Here is a 16695-nt window from a genome sequence, read left to right on the forward strand (position 1 = left end):
TCTTATTCATTTGCCACAGAAAGCTGACCTAATTTTGAGACTAACACCCCAGCCAGTTGTCATTTATGATGCTTTACGTAGCAATTGGAAATTACTTGTCACATCTCACCTTTTATACTAAACTAGTTCACTGAAACTAAGATGATGGTAAATGGTATTAATGTCTCAATGCGTTAGCTTTCTCAGATGACAACTTTGAACTTCTTATAAGCCTCTCTGGCAATTTTGTTCACTGGAAAATATAATTTTAGTGAATGAAAATTTTAGCAAAACCATTTGAGTGTTATGCAGGGAGCCCTGAAGTCATAAACTGAGTCACCAGCATATCTGTAGGAGAGCTGTCCCAGACTAGAGGATCCTAGGAGTTTATCATTTTGAGTCCAGGGGTGCCTGGGTGGTATACTTGATTGAGTATCTGACTCTTGGTTTTAGCTCAGGTTAATATCTGGGGGTCAAGGGATCAAGCCCCACATTAGGCCCTGCACTCAGTGGGGAGTCGGCTTCAGATTTTCTCTGTCCCTCCTCCTGCTCTCTCTCTGTCTCTCAGATAAATAAATAAATCTTAAAATAAAACAAAATAAAAATTTCCTTAAAAGATAATTTGAGTCCAAAATGCCATATTTTATCTAATATTGAAAGGCCATTGATAAGATGCACCATTATTTTATGACAAGAAGAATTTTTTAATTAAAAAATTTAAATTATAACCAATGCTTTATTACTTAGGATTTTAATTTTACTCTAGTTGAAAGAGATATTTTAGACTTATTTATACATCAATTCTTAGAATATGTTATGCATATACACATCAGTATTAGTATACATATATATTAATATCATGTATGCATAAGAAGGAACAAATATTAAGTGAAATAAGTTTAATATATTTCTAAGACTTTTTTCAATTCCAAGTTCTACTTTTCCTAAACATTTTCAACTTTGAATCATTGGTATTTTTGTCTTTCCACACATTATTTTCCTTCATGCCTTTAAGTGTTGGTGATGTAGCATTACTTAAAAGGGTGTTCCCCGTTGGTCTGCAGGATTTTCTTCTAAGCCTTTGAAACTCTGCACAAGCCATGGCAACTTCATTATAACTACTGCTTGGCAGCAGCAGAAATACATCTGGATGTCAAAGATGTTAAAGTATCAAAAAATATGCAGCTTGGGACTGATAAATTGTAAATTAGCTATGATTGTTAGGGGTAAATGTTTACATTTTCATTATGTATTTTTTCAGAGCATGAAGCTAAAATGAGAAATAATCATAGTACTTCACACTTGTGTATAACTTTTTAGTTGCCAAAGTAGTTTCATACATAATATCCGTAATATCTGGTTAAAATTTCAGCCTAGAACCAAGGTTAGCAAGAGTATCACTTTCTCTGGGGCAGACAATGTCTTATCAAACAATGAATCAATGTGATTATCCTGCATATGTGTATTCACACATGTATTCTTTCTCATTTCATTTGGTAGCTGTGGAAGAGACTATATGCTCACCCAAATCTATTCTTCTCTTTCCCCAGGGCACAAAATCTAAACACAGCAAATTTAAAGAGAGATGTTCACTTGGTTTTCTTTGCATTTGTGGGTTACAACTTTTTGAGTCTCAAAAATAACTATCTATATGGACCAGCATTAGGTGGTAATACTGAAGACAAAAGCATTAAAGGCCTCTCGTAGTCATTAGTAGAGACAATAGAGACTTCCAATATATCAGGAACTGAAGACAAAAATAGCAGAAAATTCTGCAGGCATGATATCCTACTTCTTGCTAAATCATTTGTGAACATTGTATATCAGTTTGAACATTTTAGTTTTTTTGTTGTTGTTGTTTATTTTTTTTAGATTTTTATTTATTTATTTATTTGAAAGAGAGGGAGAAAAAGGAAACCATGAGTGGGTAGGGGAGGGGAAGGGGGGGGCCGGCAAAGGAGAAGGACAAACAGACTCCCCGCTGAGCGCAGAGCCAGACACAGCTCCACCCCAGGACCCTGAGGTCAAGTAGAAGTCAGATACTTACCTGACAGAGTCACCCAAGTGTCCCCACCCAGTTTTGACATTTAAAAAAAAATCTGTATTTACAAACAGATGGTAGGTATATATTACAGGGCTAAAGAAACTTTTTATTTTTATTTTTTTAAGATTTTATTTATTTATTCATGAGAGACACAGAAAGAGAAGCAGAGACCCAGGCAGAAGGAAAAGTAGGCTCCCTGTGGGGAGCCCGACGTGAGACTCGATCTCAGGACCCTGGGAGACACCCTGGGCTGAAGGCAGATGCTCAACCGCTGAGCCACCCAGGCGTCCCTAAAGAAATATTTTAGAAAAAAATTACACTATGAGAAACATAAAAGGTATTTAAAGCTATCATTAAATGAACACACATGGTTATCTCTGAAAAAGAAAAAAAAAAACAAAAACCTTGAACTCCAAGTATTATGAAGTTAGGACATAACTGAATTGTTTGTGGGACTCATAAAGGCCACTAAATTATACTGAGATTAGAACCAATATACTAATGTTTCTACCGTAAAATGAAGGGTGAGAAATGTTCATGATACAAGGATAGATATCACTTTCTTACTAATCCACCTCTTGAAAATACCATTCTGCTTCCATGAAAGATCTTTTTAAAGAATTATTTCAAACTTAAGTCTTCTCTCCTTCCCTGTTTTGCTGCTCACATCCTACTCCTTTTTACTTCCTAAAAAGTTGAAGGAGGAGAGGGCACGAGCATCTAGAGCCTGGAGGATTTATATTCTACTTACTTTATTATAAGCTCATTGAATATTAATTTCTTTGACTTAAAAGATTAATTTATTTCTTTGGACTTCGGAAAACTAGATAGCTCGTTTATTTAGACCTTCAAAGCATAATACTTAATAAATTATCACACCTTGAGTTATGTGTCATCCTGGTCCTTTAAAAGAGAGTTGAAAGAGAGGTGAGGGATAAAAAAGGAGGGCGGAGAAGGTCAGAAGGGTCTAAAGGAGGGTGAAGAGGCAGATGGGGCCCAAATCCACAGAATTTTAGGCTCAGCATGTCTTTCCCATTGGGGCTTTGCTGGGTGCTCTTTCCATCCCCCCACAACTATTAGTAAGAAAGGGCTAGTGAACGAAGCCAGCTCCCACTTTCTCTGTACCTATAAATAGGTTTTAATAGTAATATGATAACTGTAATTCACTGAATAACATCTAATATGCAAGATTTTTGCCTTAGAGGTATTTATTATTGGGGCTCATAAAAACTGCAAATCATCAGATCTAAATCATCTAAATCATCAGATTTTAGAGAGGAGGACACTGGGCTCAGAAAGGTGAGTGATTTGTGGGATTCAGTGACGCAGCTCCAATTTGAACCGAAGGAACAGACTCCAAAATCACTTGTATGGTTGGTTATATATGTCACTTCTGTTATCCTATCCAGAGGAGTGTCGTACTCAGGGACCACGTAGGAGGGGATGGAGCCACTATGGCAGGCTTATTAGGTTGGGATATCTAAGGCCTTGCTATATTGTAGCATATTTTGGTATTAAAATTATGCCAACGAGGTGTTTGCCTACTTAGTCTATACTAGGGCCAGCACAAAAAGCCCAGATTTTTTTTAAAAAGACCAGAAGTTGTCTTTTTGGTGTATATATTAATATGAGTAAAGATAAAGATCACTATGATGAGCTAAAACCAATATGTATAATATCATAGAGAAAATTATATCTTAGATTCATTAAATTTGTATCAAGCTACTATTTTAAAAATACGGCAAGTCAAACAGAGTGAGGTATACATATAAAAAGAAGGATCCTTAGGACAGGTGCGTAGGGGGATGGATGAAATAGATAATAGGTGTAATAGGTACTTACCGCGATGAGCGCAGAGTAACGCCCGCACGCATCGCATCGCCACACTGCACACCTGAAACCAACACAACAGTGTGTGCTGCCTTTGCTGGAATTAAAATAACTAACTTGATTTTTAAAAAAGGATCCCTGAAAGTCTGAAAAAAGAAAGTACAGTGAGATAAGGAAAAAAAAATAATCCCCTCTTCCAGAAAAACTAGATTAAACAAAATCACTTGAATACAGCTTTTGCTTAGTGATTTTTCGCTGGTTTTCCTTAGAGACTAGTCAGTGATTTCAAGTGGAATATTTGAAAGTTCTTGACATAAATTGTGCTACTAACTTTTAATAATCTACAATGCAAAATGTTTATCATTACTACAAAATATTATTTTTTTAATTTTTCAGCACTCATACTTGTTTTTATTCACTCACTCTTGCTGAATTAAATAAAGTTAATGACCACTAGGGAGCCTTCCTTATACCGAGTGCCCCAAAGCGACAATCTGGAGAATACAGGCTGACCTCGAAAGGACACATTCTGAAATTTTCCTTTCTACCACCACCCGTGTGTGTTTGTGTCCCACAAGCAACCACAAGCTTCTGTTGTCCTGTCCGAGGCGGGGAGGAGTGTTCCAGCTGAGGCCGCTCTGCGGGCGGGAAGGCCCTCCCGAGGAACCCGCCCCAGCCTCATACCGACCTGGAGGGCTGGTCTCACCTGCCACCTGCCCGGCACTGGCACGGGCAAGACACTGCCGAGGGATCCCTTGGCTGGGACTCCTGGGGACACGAGTCCTACCTTGTGACTCTGGCGGTTTCGACCCAGGCTTTTCTTAGTAGCAGCTCAGCTTAAAATCTGAAGCACTGAGACACACCCCAGTGACCCGAAGGAGGCCACAGAAAGCTCAGACTCTTGCAGAGTTGTGTGGCTGGATCCCAGAGTCCCCTTCCTCCATGAGTGAAGGAATTGAGGAGAGAGAGAAAGAAGGGGAAGAGGAGGAGGAAGAAGAAAGAAAAAAAGGAAGGGAGTAGGTAGAAAAGAAGGAAGGAGAAAGGAAGGAAAAGCACAGTGGCTTGACCTTGGAGAGACCGGGCCTCCAGTGCCAGGAAATCTGGAAGTCCCATTCCCCAGAGCACTCATTTTATTTCTGGCATTAAATAAAGCCCTCGGGGCCGGCCATTAATTTATCTCTATGTTAAATCACACTGTTTCATACTCTAGTGGCCTGAAAAAGTTAATTTACCATTTGAATGGCATGAATGATGAATACTTACATCAAGTCTGGGCATTTTATAATATTGAACAATCAGCCTTTTTTTTTTTTTTTTTGGCTTAGATGTGCTTTATTTTTTATCTATGGAAAAAGAAAAGAAAATAGCGGTGTTCTGCTGGGGATAGCAGGACGGCTTCTAGATCTCAGAGCCAAAGATGCTTTAACGGAGGCCTGGAGGGAAGAGGGAATATCAGAAAAGAAAAGGGAAGGAAGGGGGAGGCAGATGACGAGGGCCGAGTCCCTTGTCCTCTGTGCACCTGCCCTTTTCACTTGGGGTGCAGTAACCTTCTATCCCACAGCCTTGGATTTCTCTAAACCCACGCCGGCCCTATCAGTGCTTTACGGCCTCTCATACGGGGCAAGCAGGGGATTCTGAGCATTAACGGTTGACTTTTATTCCCCCGCATACGTCAGTTACCTGGGGCACTGAAGTAGTATGAATTGGTTTTGAAATGAAATGTCCCATGTGGAGAAGGGCTCATAGCAACTGGTTTAAGTTAAACAACGGGGAGGAAGCAGGCGCAGACGTCCGGAGTGCGGCCCGCGGGCTGGGGAGTGTTTCCTGGGTTCCGGGCGCCACGGGAGGGCGCCGGCCCGGAGGGAGCCTGACCTCGGGCCCCTGGAGGCCGAGCGGGCGCCTCGGTGCGCGGGGACGCTGGGGCGGACCGGAGCAGGGGCGGGTGCGGGTGCGGGACCGAGTGCGGGCGCGGGAAGCCGCCAGCCCCGGCGTCCCCCTCCACAGGCGCGGCGCAGGGAGCGGGTCTCTAGGGTGAAAGAGGCCACGAGGGCTGAAGGCGCGGGGCGGCGCGAGGGCGGGGGCGTCCAGGGCGCCTCGCGGGAGCGAACCCCACCCCGGAGCTCGGCACACGAGCTGAGAGAGGCTTCCCGAGGTGCAGCCCGGAGGTCCGCGGGGGGGAGGGGCCGCGTGGACCGGCTGCACCCCTGCCCGCCCCCCACCCCCCGCCCCCTGCCTGCCCCCACCCCATTCCGCGTCCACCCCCGCCCCCCCACTCCCGTACCTCCTCCCACCCCTCGCCCCACCCCTACCTCCCCCCACCTCCCCCCGGCCCCTCCCACTCCCCTACCTCCCCCCACCCGCCGCCCCCTACCCCCCTCCGCCCCCCACTCCCCGACCTCCCCCCCACCCCCCGCCCCCTTACCTCCCCCCACTCCCGTACCTCCTCCCCCCCACTCTCCTACCTCCCCCCACCCCCCGCCCCCCTTACCACTCCCCCACTCCCCTACCTCCTCCCCCCCGCCCCCCTCCCCTCTCCCCGCCCCCCCACTCCCCTACCTCCCCCCACCCCCCGCCCCCTTACCTCCCCCCCACTCCCGTACCTCCTCCCCCCCACTCTCCTACCTCCCCCCACCCCCCGCCCCCCTTACCACTCCCCCACTCCCCTACCTCCTCCCCCCCGCCCCCCTCCCCTCTCCCCGCCCCCCCACTCCCCTACCTCCCCCCACCCCCCGCCCCCTTACCTCCCCCCCACTCCCGTACCTCCTCCCCCCCACTCTCCTACCTCCCCCCACCCCCCGCCCCCCTTACCACTCCCCCACTCCCCTACCTCCTCCCCCCCGCCCCCCTCCCCTCTCCCCGCCCCCCCACTCCCCTACCTCCCCCCACCCCCCGCCCCCTTACCTCCCCCCCACTCCCGTACCTCCTCCCCCCCACTCTCCTACCTCCCCCCACCCCCCGCCCCCCTTACCACTCCCCCACTCCCCTACCTCCTCCCCCCCGCCCCCCTCCCCTCTCCCCGCCCCCCCACTCCCCTACCTCCCCCCACCCCCCGCCCCCTTACCTCCCCCCCACTCCCGTACCTCCTCCCCCCCACTCTCCTACCTCCCCCCACCCCCCGCCCCCCTTACCACTCCCCCACTCCCCTACCTCCTCCCTCCCCCCCGCCCACTCCGTCCCCGGCGCAGGGAGGCAGGCGGGACCCGGCCGGGGCAGGGGAGCGGCCGCCGGGGGGGAGGCGCGTGGGGGCTGCCGGCGGCGTCGGCGCCTCCCGCGGGGCGTGTGCGGAGCGGGCGGCCTTAAACCGGCTCGGTCCCCGCCGCAGTCGCCGCCCAGCCCGGCGGGAAGGGGCTCGGGATCCGCGGGGCCGCGACGGCGCGGGGGGCGGGGCTCGTGGGGCCGATGGACCGGGCCGCCCCGCGCCTGCTCCTGGCCCTCGGCCTCGGTAAGTGGCGGCGGGGGCGCGGGGCGCGGGGGCGCGGGGCGCGGGGCCCGGGGCGGGGGCGCGGGGGGCGGGCTCTGCGTCTGGCGACCTGGCCGCACCTGCGGGGGCTGCGCGATGCCAGGACCGCCCCTGCCACGACCGCCCCTGCCACGACCGCCCCTGCGGGGCCGCACCTGCCGGGGTCGCACCGACCGCACCTGCGGGGCCGCACCTGCCGGGGCTGTACTTGCGAGGCCGCACCTGGCGGGGCTGCCGCGATGCCAGGACCGCACCTGCGGGGCCGCACCTGCCAGGACCGCACCTGCGCGGCTGCCCGACGCCGGCGGAAGGGGTCCCGAGGCCCGGCGCTGGCGCAGGTGCCCGGCCTGGGAGGGGCGCGGCGGAGTCCCCGGAAGAGGGCGGGCCCCGGGGGGGACTGCTCGGAGGGGGCGCCCCCCTGCCCTGGAGCGCCGGGTGCGGGGCCGGGGGAGGGCACCTGCGAGGGGGGGGGGGGCCGGGAGCACCGAGGCCGCGGCGGGTCGGGGCGGGTCGGGGCTGCGCGACAGCCCGGGGCAGGGACTGAGCGCGGAGCGGAGGCGGGCTTGGCCCGGGCAGCAGCTGCGCAACGCAGACGCGTTTACTAGGAATATATCATTTCCTATTTTAAGGCAAAACGGGGCACGGAAAACTTTTCTTCATTGAGAAAAATTCAATTTGGGCGGTTGGGCTCAGGAGCACTGGGGGGCGGGGGGACACTGCTGGGGCCCGAGGTTAGGGGGCCGGTCGGCCAGAGGCCCTCCTCACCTGCCCGGAGCTGGGACTCAGGTGCTGGGGAGGCTCCCGCAGCTGCATGTGCGAGGGGACCGGGAGGGCGCACCTGGGCCAGCCTCGCAGCAGGACAGGCCTCGGCATCCCGCCCCGTCGCGGGAGGCAGGGGGAGGGAGCAGCGGGATGTGGGGTCCTGGCTGAACTGAGCGGCGGGGACACCTGGGCTGGAGGCATGAGTGTGGGAGGAGGGGAGTCGCTGCAGCTTATGGCTTACCTGTCTCCGCCACCTCCCCTCTACCTGCAAGCCTGGGGGAGGCCGGGTTTCTCATGTGGTGGGGAGACAGGTGGGGTCTACACAGACACTTTCATTTGGCCATGGTCCTGGGAGGAAGAGAGGTGGCTAAACATGTATGACGACCTTGGTTGGAAGTGGATCTGACTTCGGGCCGTGGTTAGGGAGAACAGACGGATTTAAGAAACCCCACAGGGATCCCTGGGTGCCTCAGGGGTTGGGCGCCTGCCTTCCGCCTTCCGCCCTGGAGACCCAGGATCCAGCCCCATGTTGGGCTCCCTGAATGGAGCCTGCTTCTCCCTCTGCCTGGGTCTCTGCCTCTCTCTCTCTGTATCTCTCATGAATAAATGAAAAAGAAAGAAAAAGAAAAGGAAAGAAAGAGAAGAAAGAAAGAAAGAAAGAAAGAAAGAGAGAGAGAGAGAGAGAAAGAAAGAAAGAAAGAAAGAAAGAAAGAAAGAAGAAAAGAGAGAAAGAAAGAAAAGAAAAGAAAGAAACCCAGCAGAGAAAGAAGTCCGTGACACTGTAGTAGGGGCATCCCGTGGAGTCTGCAGAAGGGCAAGGGGCAGACAGAGCTGGGCCCAGGACCACTGCTGATGCTCTGGGCAGCGTTGCTTGGATGCAGCAGGTGTTCTCTTCCTCACTCTGTCTGGACTGTCCAACAAAGTATTGACTGAAAATCTGGACAGTCATCAAGATGTTAGAGGATGTAGGGATAGGGGTGGGAATAGGGCTCAGGAGACTCCTAAGCCATGAGTCCTGCCTAGAGGTGTTATGCTGAGGGGCACCTGGGTGGCTCCCTCTGGCTCAGGTCTTTATCTGAGGGGTCTGGGATGCAGCCTCACATCAAGCTCCCTGCTCAGTGGGGAGTCTGCTTCTCCCTCTGCCTCTGCTCCTCCCCATCCTCCCCCCCCCCCCCCCCCCCCCCCCCCCCCCCCCGCTTGTGCATGCACACACTCTCAAATAAAAGAGAAAGTTTTTTTAAAGATGTTGTTCTGAATTTGGGAATGCAAGACTAATCAATATGAAACTGTAAGAGAGACTTTCATAAAACCAGAGAACAGTAGCTCGCCAGTGAAGGATGGAGCAGCAGGACAAGCTGGGAAAAGAACCCAATGGGTGACTAGATTCTTGGGTAGGATTTGGAATAAGCAGGAGAGGCCAATGACTGAGGGGGCAGTGTGGGGTGAGGGGAGGGAGCTGGGGGCCAGAGCACCTGAGTGTCTCAGGTATAGTCCAGACAAACTAGTTAAGGCCTAGATTAGGGCTCTGTGCCAGCACAAATGTCATGATAGAAGTGATTATTCCAGGTTGATAGACATTCTTCCCCCTTCCCTATCACAGAACGCTTTATTGTTGCCTCAAAACTTGTCACAAGGCAGAAACGAAAAGAAAACAAACTCTAATCCAGTGCCTTCTTACACTCAAGGTAATCGGTGATGGAACTGCCCTGTTGAATGTTTGGCTTAGGGAACTGAATTCCGTCTCCAGGTCACCTAAAATTCCAGGGCTTGCAAAATCCCAAAAGATGTGATTTGTTGGCATCAATGCTCCTGTGAAGTGGTTCTATTTTTCTCACATATGCTTGACTTTTCAGTCTCATTCCTAATTTAAATCATACGTTCAATGTTATTTACTTTTTGAAGAAAAGGTGAGCAATGCACTGTGTAATGCACGTGGGTGTGAGTGTGACCAGGGAGGAGGGGCGGGTGGAGAAGTGCCCTGGGAACGGGCATGGAGCACTCATGAGACCTAGTTCCGGCTCTGCCATTCTGGGGCTCTGAGACGTCTATAAATGCCAACTTTTTGGACATTGTTTTTCTCATTTGTAAAATGAAGGAGTTGCTTTAGATGAGCCAAAGGTCCTTAGCAACTTGACATTGTATTCATCTTTTTTTTATAAAGATTTTATTTATTTGACAGTGAGACAGTAAGAGAGCACAAGCAGGGGAGGTGATGGAGGGAGAGGGAGAAGCAGGCTCCCCACTGAGCAGGGGATCCCCACAGGGCTCCACCCTGGGGCCCCGGGATGCCCTGAGCCGAAGGCCCGACGCTTCACGACTGAGCCACCCGGATGCCCCTGTACTCATCTTTAACTAACGTTTCCATTGGGAAGTTTAAGAGAGATTTTTATCCAACACTATAGAGCTTTGATTTACTTTGTAATGGGATCTTTATTTCATACAAACTTTATAATAACGGAGAACCACGGATGCTTATTTCTTTGAGAAACAGGTAAAGAGGCAATAACTTTGGGGCACTTGCTGGCTCAGAGGGCTAGGCATCCAACTCTTGATTGAAGACTCTCTCTCCCTCTCCCTCTCCACCAGCTCACACTAGTGGGCCTACACACTCTCTCTCATTCTAAAATAAGTAAATAAATCTTTAAAAAGAGGTAATAACTTTGCTTAAAGTATCTTTTTTATCTCAAAGAAATCAGATTATCTCCTTTTTAAATTGTTTAATTTCTCCCTCTCATTCACTTGCTGTATAAAACTAAAACTGAAATCATAACCAGTGAAAAAGGTGTAAGAAAAAGTTACCTTTTAAAAAATGAATCATTTTAAGATTAAAAATAGGTTCCCCTCCTCATTAAAATTGAAAACATTGATATCTGTGAGTTGATGGAAGTTCTGCTTGAGAATATGCCTGTCCTCATGCTGTATATCTAGTTTCCAAGTTACAAAGAAGGTAGGGGGCAGCAAGTAAAATTCCCATTGTACAAATGACATAAGTGAAGCCCTAAATGCTGAAAATTTTTGGGCTTTGCCTCTTAGGCTACACTTCTGGCTTAGAAGAGCATCACAAATGTTTTTTCCTCCTCAAAACCCCAGGTTTTGCACATAAACAGCTGTCACAAATTGATTTTTGCTGTTGCTCCATTCTCAGTTGTTGGGTGGAAATTCCCAAATAATTCTGGAAGGCCCCACCACTGCAGGCCTGCTTTGCTTATTCCCACTGAAGGTGTCCTTGCTGATGCTTTGGGCTGCCCGAGGCAGTGCCGATGGCAAAGGCCCTGAGGACAGAGAGTGCCGTGTCTGTCCCAGGATCTCTGCTGACACTGCTCACCCCCTTACCCTAGTGCGCCTCAAGTCTTCAGAGCCCAGCACAAGAACCCCATCTTGGTTTTTCTCACCCTTTTATTGTAGTCAGGTCATGCCTGGACATAGACACGAGTGTCACTAGGAGGACAGTCAAGGGGACAGGGGGAGGGCCAGGCTCCCAGCTGTACCTTGGATCAGCTCTCTGAATCATGGGCCAGGCTTGCCAGCTCTCCGTTAGGGTTAGCAGCTTCCAGGATGCTCAGGCAATCCAGAATCCAGGCCGCAGGCAGCTAGGCCCAAGCAGTGATCCTGATATGCTTCCCAGGTTGCCACGACAATCCCCCGGCTCCACAAAAAAATCTGTAGACCAGTGGGCCGGGGTCGGGAGGGTTCCAAAGTAAAATTTAAGAAGAGAGCCAGCTTAAATTAAGGTGGGTTTGCTGTGTAACGCCTGTAACAGCTCGCTGTCCTGGGCATATTGGTGCCTTACAGAAGGAAGTTGAGTAATTCAAATGAATCTCTGCTAAAATTTAAAGAAATGAGAGGAGTATTTTTTTAGATGGTTGGAGAGAGAGGGGGTATTTCATCTTAGCTCAGATAACTTAGGCAATAACCTACTTTGATTATCAGCAAGATCAATTCAAATAGCCACAAACTACTTTTATTCCATTCCTTACATTTTTTTAAAGATGTGTAGGTAGTATGAAAAAAAAAAAAGATGTGTAGTATGTACCCCAGAGAGTAGAGTAGTGACGAAAAGTCCAACCAAAGTATAATGATGTTTGTGTTCAGCCTTTTTTATTTAAAAGTGCCTGAGTTGGTAGTAGAAGAGGATGAGTTAGGAATATAACGTTTCCCTCTTTGCAAAATCATGGGTGTATTTATTCACTTAGCCTTATTTATTTTTAGAAGGGGAGGCAGAAAGCATGCCTGGCACATAGTAGGGCCTCAAAACCTATTAGTTAATTGACTGGATGAATGCAGGTTTGTGATAATGTCCAGTCATTAAAAAAAATAGATTCGGTAAAGAAAACAGTTCTATTTCTTGTTGGCAAAACATGCACACAATTCAGAGAAGTAGAGAGACTTATTTCCTCATCTTTTTTACTTGGGACTTGCTTCTAGCAATGCTAGAGACCCTTTCACAAGAAGACTTCTGTTTTGCACGTACTATGTTTACTTCTGTTTCTTCTGTTCCTACTGAGGATTCAAGCTGCTTCGTGCCTCTCATGTGTTTGCTTCAAAGGCAGATCTCAGGCAAAATCAGGACTTTTAAAATAAGTGTTTCAAGAGGGGCAGGAAGGGCATGGAATTCAGGGCATTCTCCAATGGGTTGTTTAAAAACGCCCTTTGGATTCTAGGAGGTGTGAGGTAATTTGCTCTCTTGTTTGATTATAACTTTTTGAAACACACGTTTCCTTAGCTGGGAGTAACCAAGTTGCTATATTCATAGGTTCTGTTTAGTATTGAATGGAATAAAAGCCTGTAGCGGATCCTATAGATGTGGAGACAGATTTGCTGTGGAGGCGGACTAAAGTGTGACTTTTTTTTTTAAGATTTTATTCATTTATTCATGAGAGACACAGAGAGAGGCAGAGACACAAGTAGAGGGAGATGCATGCAGGCTCCCTGCAGAGAGCCTGATGGGGGACTCGATCCCGGGACCCTGGGGTCACGCCCTGAGCCAAAGGCAGATGCTCAACCGCTGAGCCCCCCAGGGGCACTGCAGTCTGACTTGCTAATGTTGAGGAATCCCTAAGTGATCTAACGTTATATATAAATATTTCATAGGCATCAATGGTCTGGATTTCTTGCTGGTTAGACTGAAGCATGTGATGATGCACAGATCCATGCCCCCTCCCTTGGGGTGAGTCACCTGGCCCAAGCCTTTCAGAGCAGGAGTGGTCAGCTTGCCTTTGCCCCCTACTCCTGGAAGCCTAGTACGAAGGCCAAAAAATTGTCATCGGAACTGAATGAAACACTTTCAGGAGATCCAGACTTGACTTTTTCATGACCACTTCCCCACTGAGATGTCATTTTGAGTTTCTGACACTTGACTGGTCCCATCTCCTAGGGTGACTGATGCAAGATGTTGCTGATGACACAAGCAGATACCTACTTGAGCTTTGCTATGGAATCCCAACATAACCCTTTATATTTTGGGGACCTCTACAGTTGAAAGAGCATTTTCATATCATCTCATTTGGTCCTCAAACCGCAAATAATAAGAGAGCAGTTATGTCGTATGCATGCCAGGCACTCTTCTAAGAACCTAATAACTCATTGTATCCATATAACACTATCCATCTAATGCACAAGTTACGCATCATTCTCATTCTCATTTATATGGGAGGATATGGAACACAAAGGCATTAAGTAACTTGTCTGAGGTTCTGGCTTTATGAACATGAACTATAAAGATGAGGTATAGAGCCTAGATCATAGTAGACAAATATTTGTTGCCGAATGAGGTAGAAGGGGGAGATGGGACACTCAGGTGCAATGCAATGACATATCACTGCACTGAAGAGGGATCTGGGTCTCCCGACTCATTGAAGAGCATTGAAGTTCATCCTACTTGTTTCCTACCAGCTTTGCTTTCCCTGATGTTTACTCATATCTTTGTGGCATCCCCGATTCTGGATATGCCTCAGGTTCTTGGATTCCTGGTTCTTCTTTTTTTTTTAAAAGATTTTATTTATTCATGAGAGATACAGAGAGAGAGAGGCAGAGACCCAGGCAGAGGGAGAAGCAGGCTCCATGTAGGGAGCCCGACATGGGACTCGATCCCGAGTCTCCAGGATCAGGCCCTGGGCTGAAGGCGGCGCTGAACTCCGGATTCCTGGTTCTTTTTCTTTTTCCCAGCCACGAAACCTGCCTACCTATATCCTAGGCCCAGACTACCCTAGCCAATAGTGACCAGTTCATGGGGATGATGCTCCTGAGAGGACCCACAGGACCTCACAGACTGAGAATGGCTAAAAGGAGCATATCCTGAGGCAGTCTGATGTTGTGGTCAAGAGCGTAGACTCTGAGTGAGGCTGTGTCTATGCATGACCCCCCTGGTGCTATGACTTCCCAACACTTTGATCTTGGGCAAATCTTTTAAACCCCTGTGGCCTCAGTTTTTTCATCTATAAAAGCCAGTAGTAGTAGAACCAAGGCTATTATATGGATTGAATTAATTACTGTATAAAGCACTTAAAATGTGCCTGGAACATAGTAAGTTCTGGATAAAGATGAACTATTATGATAGATAACAGGAAAGTGCAGAAGAAATCATTAATTATGATCAACATTTTTTTAAATTATGGATATTTTGATTCTGGATACTTCCTTAATGTAACCAGGGTCTACTAATTGATAGAAAAACTTTCTCTTGCCTTTATTTCTCAAATTCCTGCTCCCACTAGTTATGAAAGAGGAAACAGATAAAAATTCTCAAAAGAGTTCTATTTGACTGCTTTTGTTAGAAAGGAACACATGCAAAAAACAATCCTGCAAAAGCAAAATGCATATCTGCTTTCTAAAAATGTCTCTATAGATTCTTCTTCATCTGCCAATTTTGATCCTAGTTTTATGCAGTAAAAACCTTTACAGCACTTGCCTAGCTTTGACACCCAAACCCAGTATCTTAAGGTTGGACCAGACACAAAAGTCAGCCTGTACTAGCAAAGAAAAAAATAAAATATTTAGGAGATAGTTTTAATATTTTAGGCAATCTCATCAAAATGGAGTTATCACATTTTTTTAATTAAACAAATAGTTATCTTAATTAAAAAGAAATAAAACTGTCATAATGGAAAAATGAGTGATGATACACTGTCAAAATTTATTCCTAAAAATCAGAAAACTGGAAAAATAAATTATTTTAGAGAGTTTTCTTATGACAAAATAAGAAAATGTTTTTTTCAGATTATAAAGAGTAGATAGCCATGTATAAAAGTTGTTCTGTAATATTACCTTGTAACACCAAGAAAGTTATTTAATCTTCTTATGCTGCATTGTCTCATCTAGAGAATGGTATCAATGATAATAATGTCTATCATCTGGGGACATCTGAAACAGAATTGTTTTGAGGATAAAATGAGATAATTCAGGAAAAGATTTTAGCAGAATAATTGACTACTACATGTTCAGTATATTATTAATATTCTCACATTTGTGAATATGCAGATAATTTAAAATTATTTCATAGGTATTGACTGAAAAGGAGAAGCAGAATTATTGCATTCCTTATGCCAGTGGGAGTGTTGGTGTTTGTGCTTTCATCAAAGGAAATTGCTGTAATATTCACCACTAGAAGCAAAGGGAAAAATCAGAAATCTACTCCATCATAACCATGCTTTCGAGAGTGCTTTAAACAGTTCCATTGCAATGTAAGTTCCTTGATGGCAGAGATTTTTGTCTGATTTATTTGCAGCTATATTCCCAGGGTCCAGAACAGTGCTTGTACATAGTAAGTGTTCAAAAAACATTTGTTCAATAAATGAATCTGAGTGCACATAGCACAGGAGTCCTCCTAGACCAGCAGCTTCTCATAATCAGTCACAAAGATCATGCTGTAAACTTCATACACACACACACACGTATGCACACGCTTCCATAATCAAAAACAAAGAGCCCTCATGTTTCTCAATGGCTCTCTATATTCCATCTTTAATATCTCTGAATTTGCAGACAATGACTTATTTTAGGCAGTTCTTCACTTAGATGGTAGCTGTGCCCAGTTTTACTGAGTAGAATGACCTGATAGAATGAGATTTGCTCATGAAATTTAGGTATTGGCTGCCACCACCAGCAAAAGATGAACTGCATGCCCCATAGCTTGGTAAAGGGCTGGCCTCATCTTACTTAAATACAGATTACAGGCTGACTCGAGTGGTTTGCTTCATAGCTCATAACCATGTACTGGTAGGCTTTCCAAGGCTAAGGGCGGCTCATAACCACGAGGTAGCTCCAGTGCCATCTCTTTTTTCATTTTTAATATATTTTTGTATATATATTTTTTTATTGGAGTTCCATATGCCAACATATAGCATAACACCCAGTGCTCATCCCATCAAGTGCCCCTCTCAGTGACTCCAGGCCCATCTTAGAGTAGTAATTGCATTTGGAGAAAGAGGCTAATCTAAGAGGACCAATTCAAGAGAATTAACTCCTGACTACAGAGTAAAACATAAGGGAACAAATTTTATGAGCTTTGTTCTTCTCACTGACTCCCCTCACCCCTTTTCTATGACAGCTCCATTCTCTAACGTTAAAGATGTCATTTTTGTCCCTAAGTCATATCAGGGGACCTCCTTCTTGAGTGTGTAAT

General features: G+C 47.1%; 1 protein-coding gene and 1 long non-coding RNA gene across 4 annotated transcripts in view; one reads left to right on the forward strand and one right to left on the reverse strand.

The window, feature by feature from the left end:
- Positions 1-2120: 2120 nt before the first annotated feature.
- LOC144282682 (uncharacterized) lies at positions 2121-5723 on the reverse strand. The gene is made up of 3 exons (XR_013351183.1): positions 4560-5723; positions 3866-3917; positions 2121-2313 (listed from the first exon to the last, which is right to left on the reverse strand). It is a non-coding gene; the product is annotated as an uncharacterized LOC144282682 (long non-coding RNA).
- A 1458-nt stretch (positions 5724-7181) lies between these two features.
- Positions 7182-16695, forward strand: part of BTC (betacellulin) — a 43621-nt gene continuing 34107 nt past the window's right edge. The window contains exon 1 of one of the 3 annotated variants that reach the window (XM_077846585.1): positions 7182-7295. Coding sequence is in view for 1 of the 3 variants with exons in the window: in XM_077846586.1 (XP_077702712.1) it covers positions 7253-7295 (43 nt within the window). In the remaining 2 variants the exon portion in view is untranslated. The remainder of the gene's footprint in view (positions 7296-16695) is intronic. The other 2 variants (XM_077846586.1, XM_077846584.1) reach the window with 2 other exon arrangements.

This window comes from Canis aureus, chromosome 13 (genome assembly GCF_053574225.1).
Source record: "Canis aureus isolate CA01 chromosome 13, VMU_Caureus_v.1.0, whole genome shotgun sequence".
Classification (NCBI taxonomy): Eukaryota; Metazoa; Chordata; class Mammalia; order Carnivora; family Canidae; genus Canis; species Canis aureus.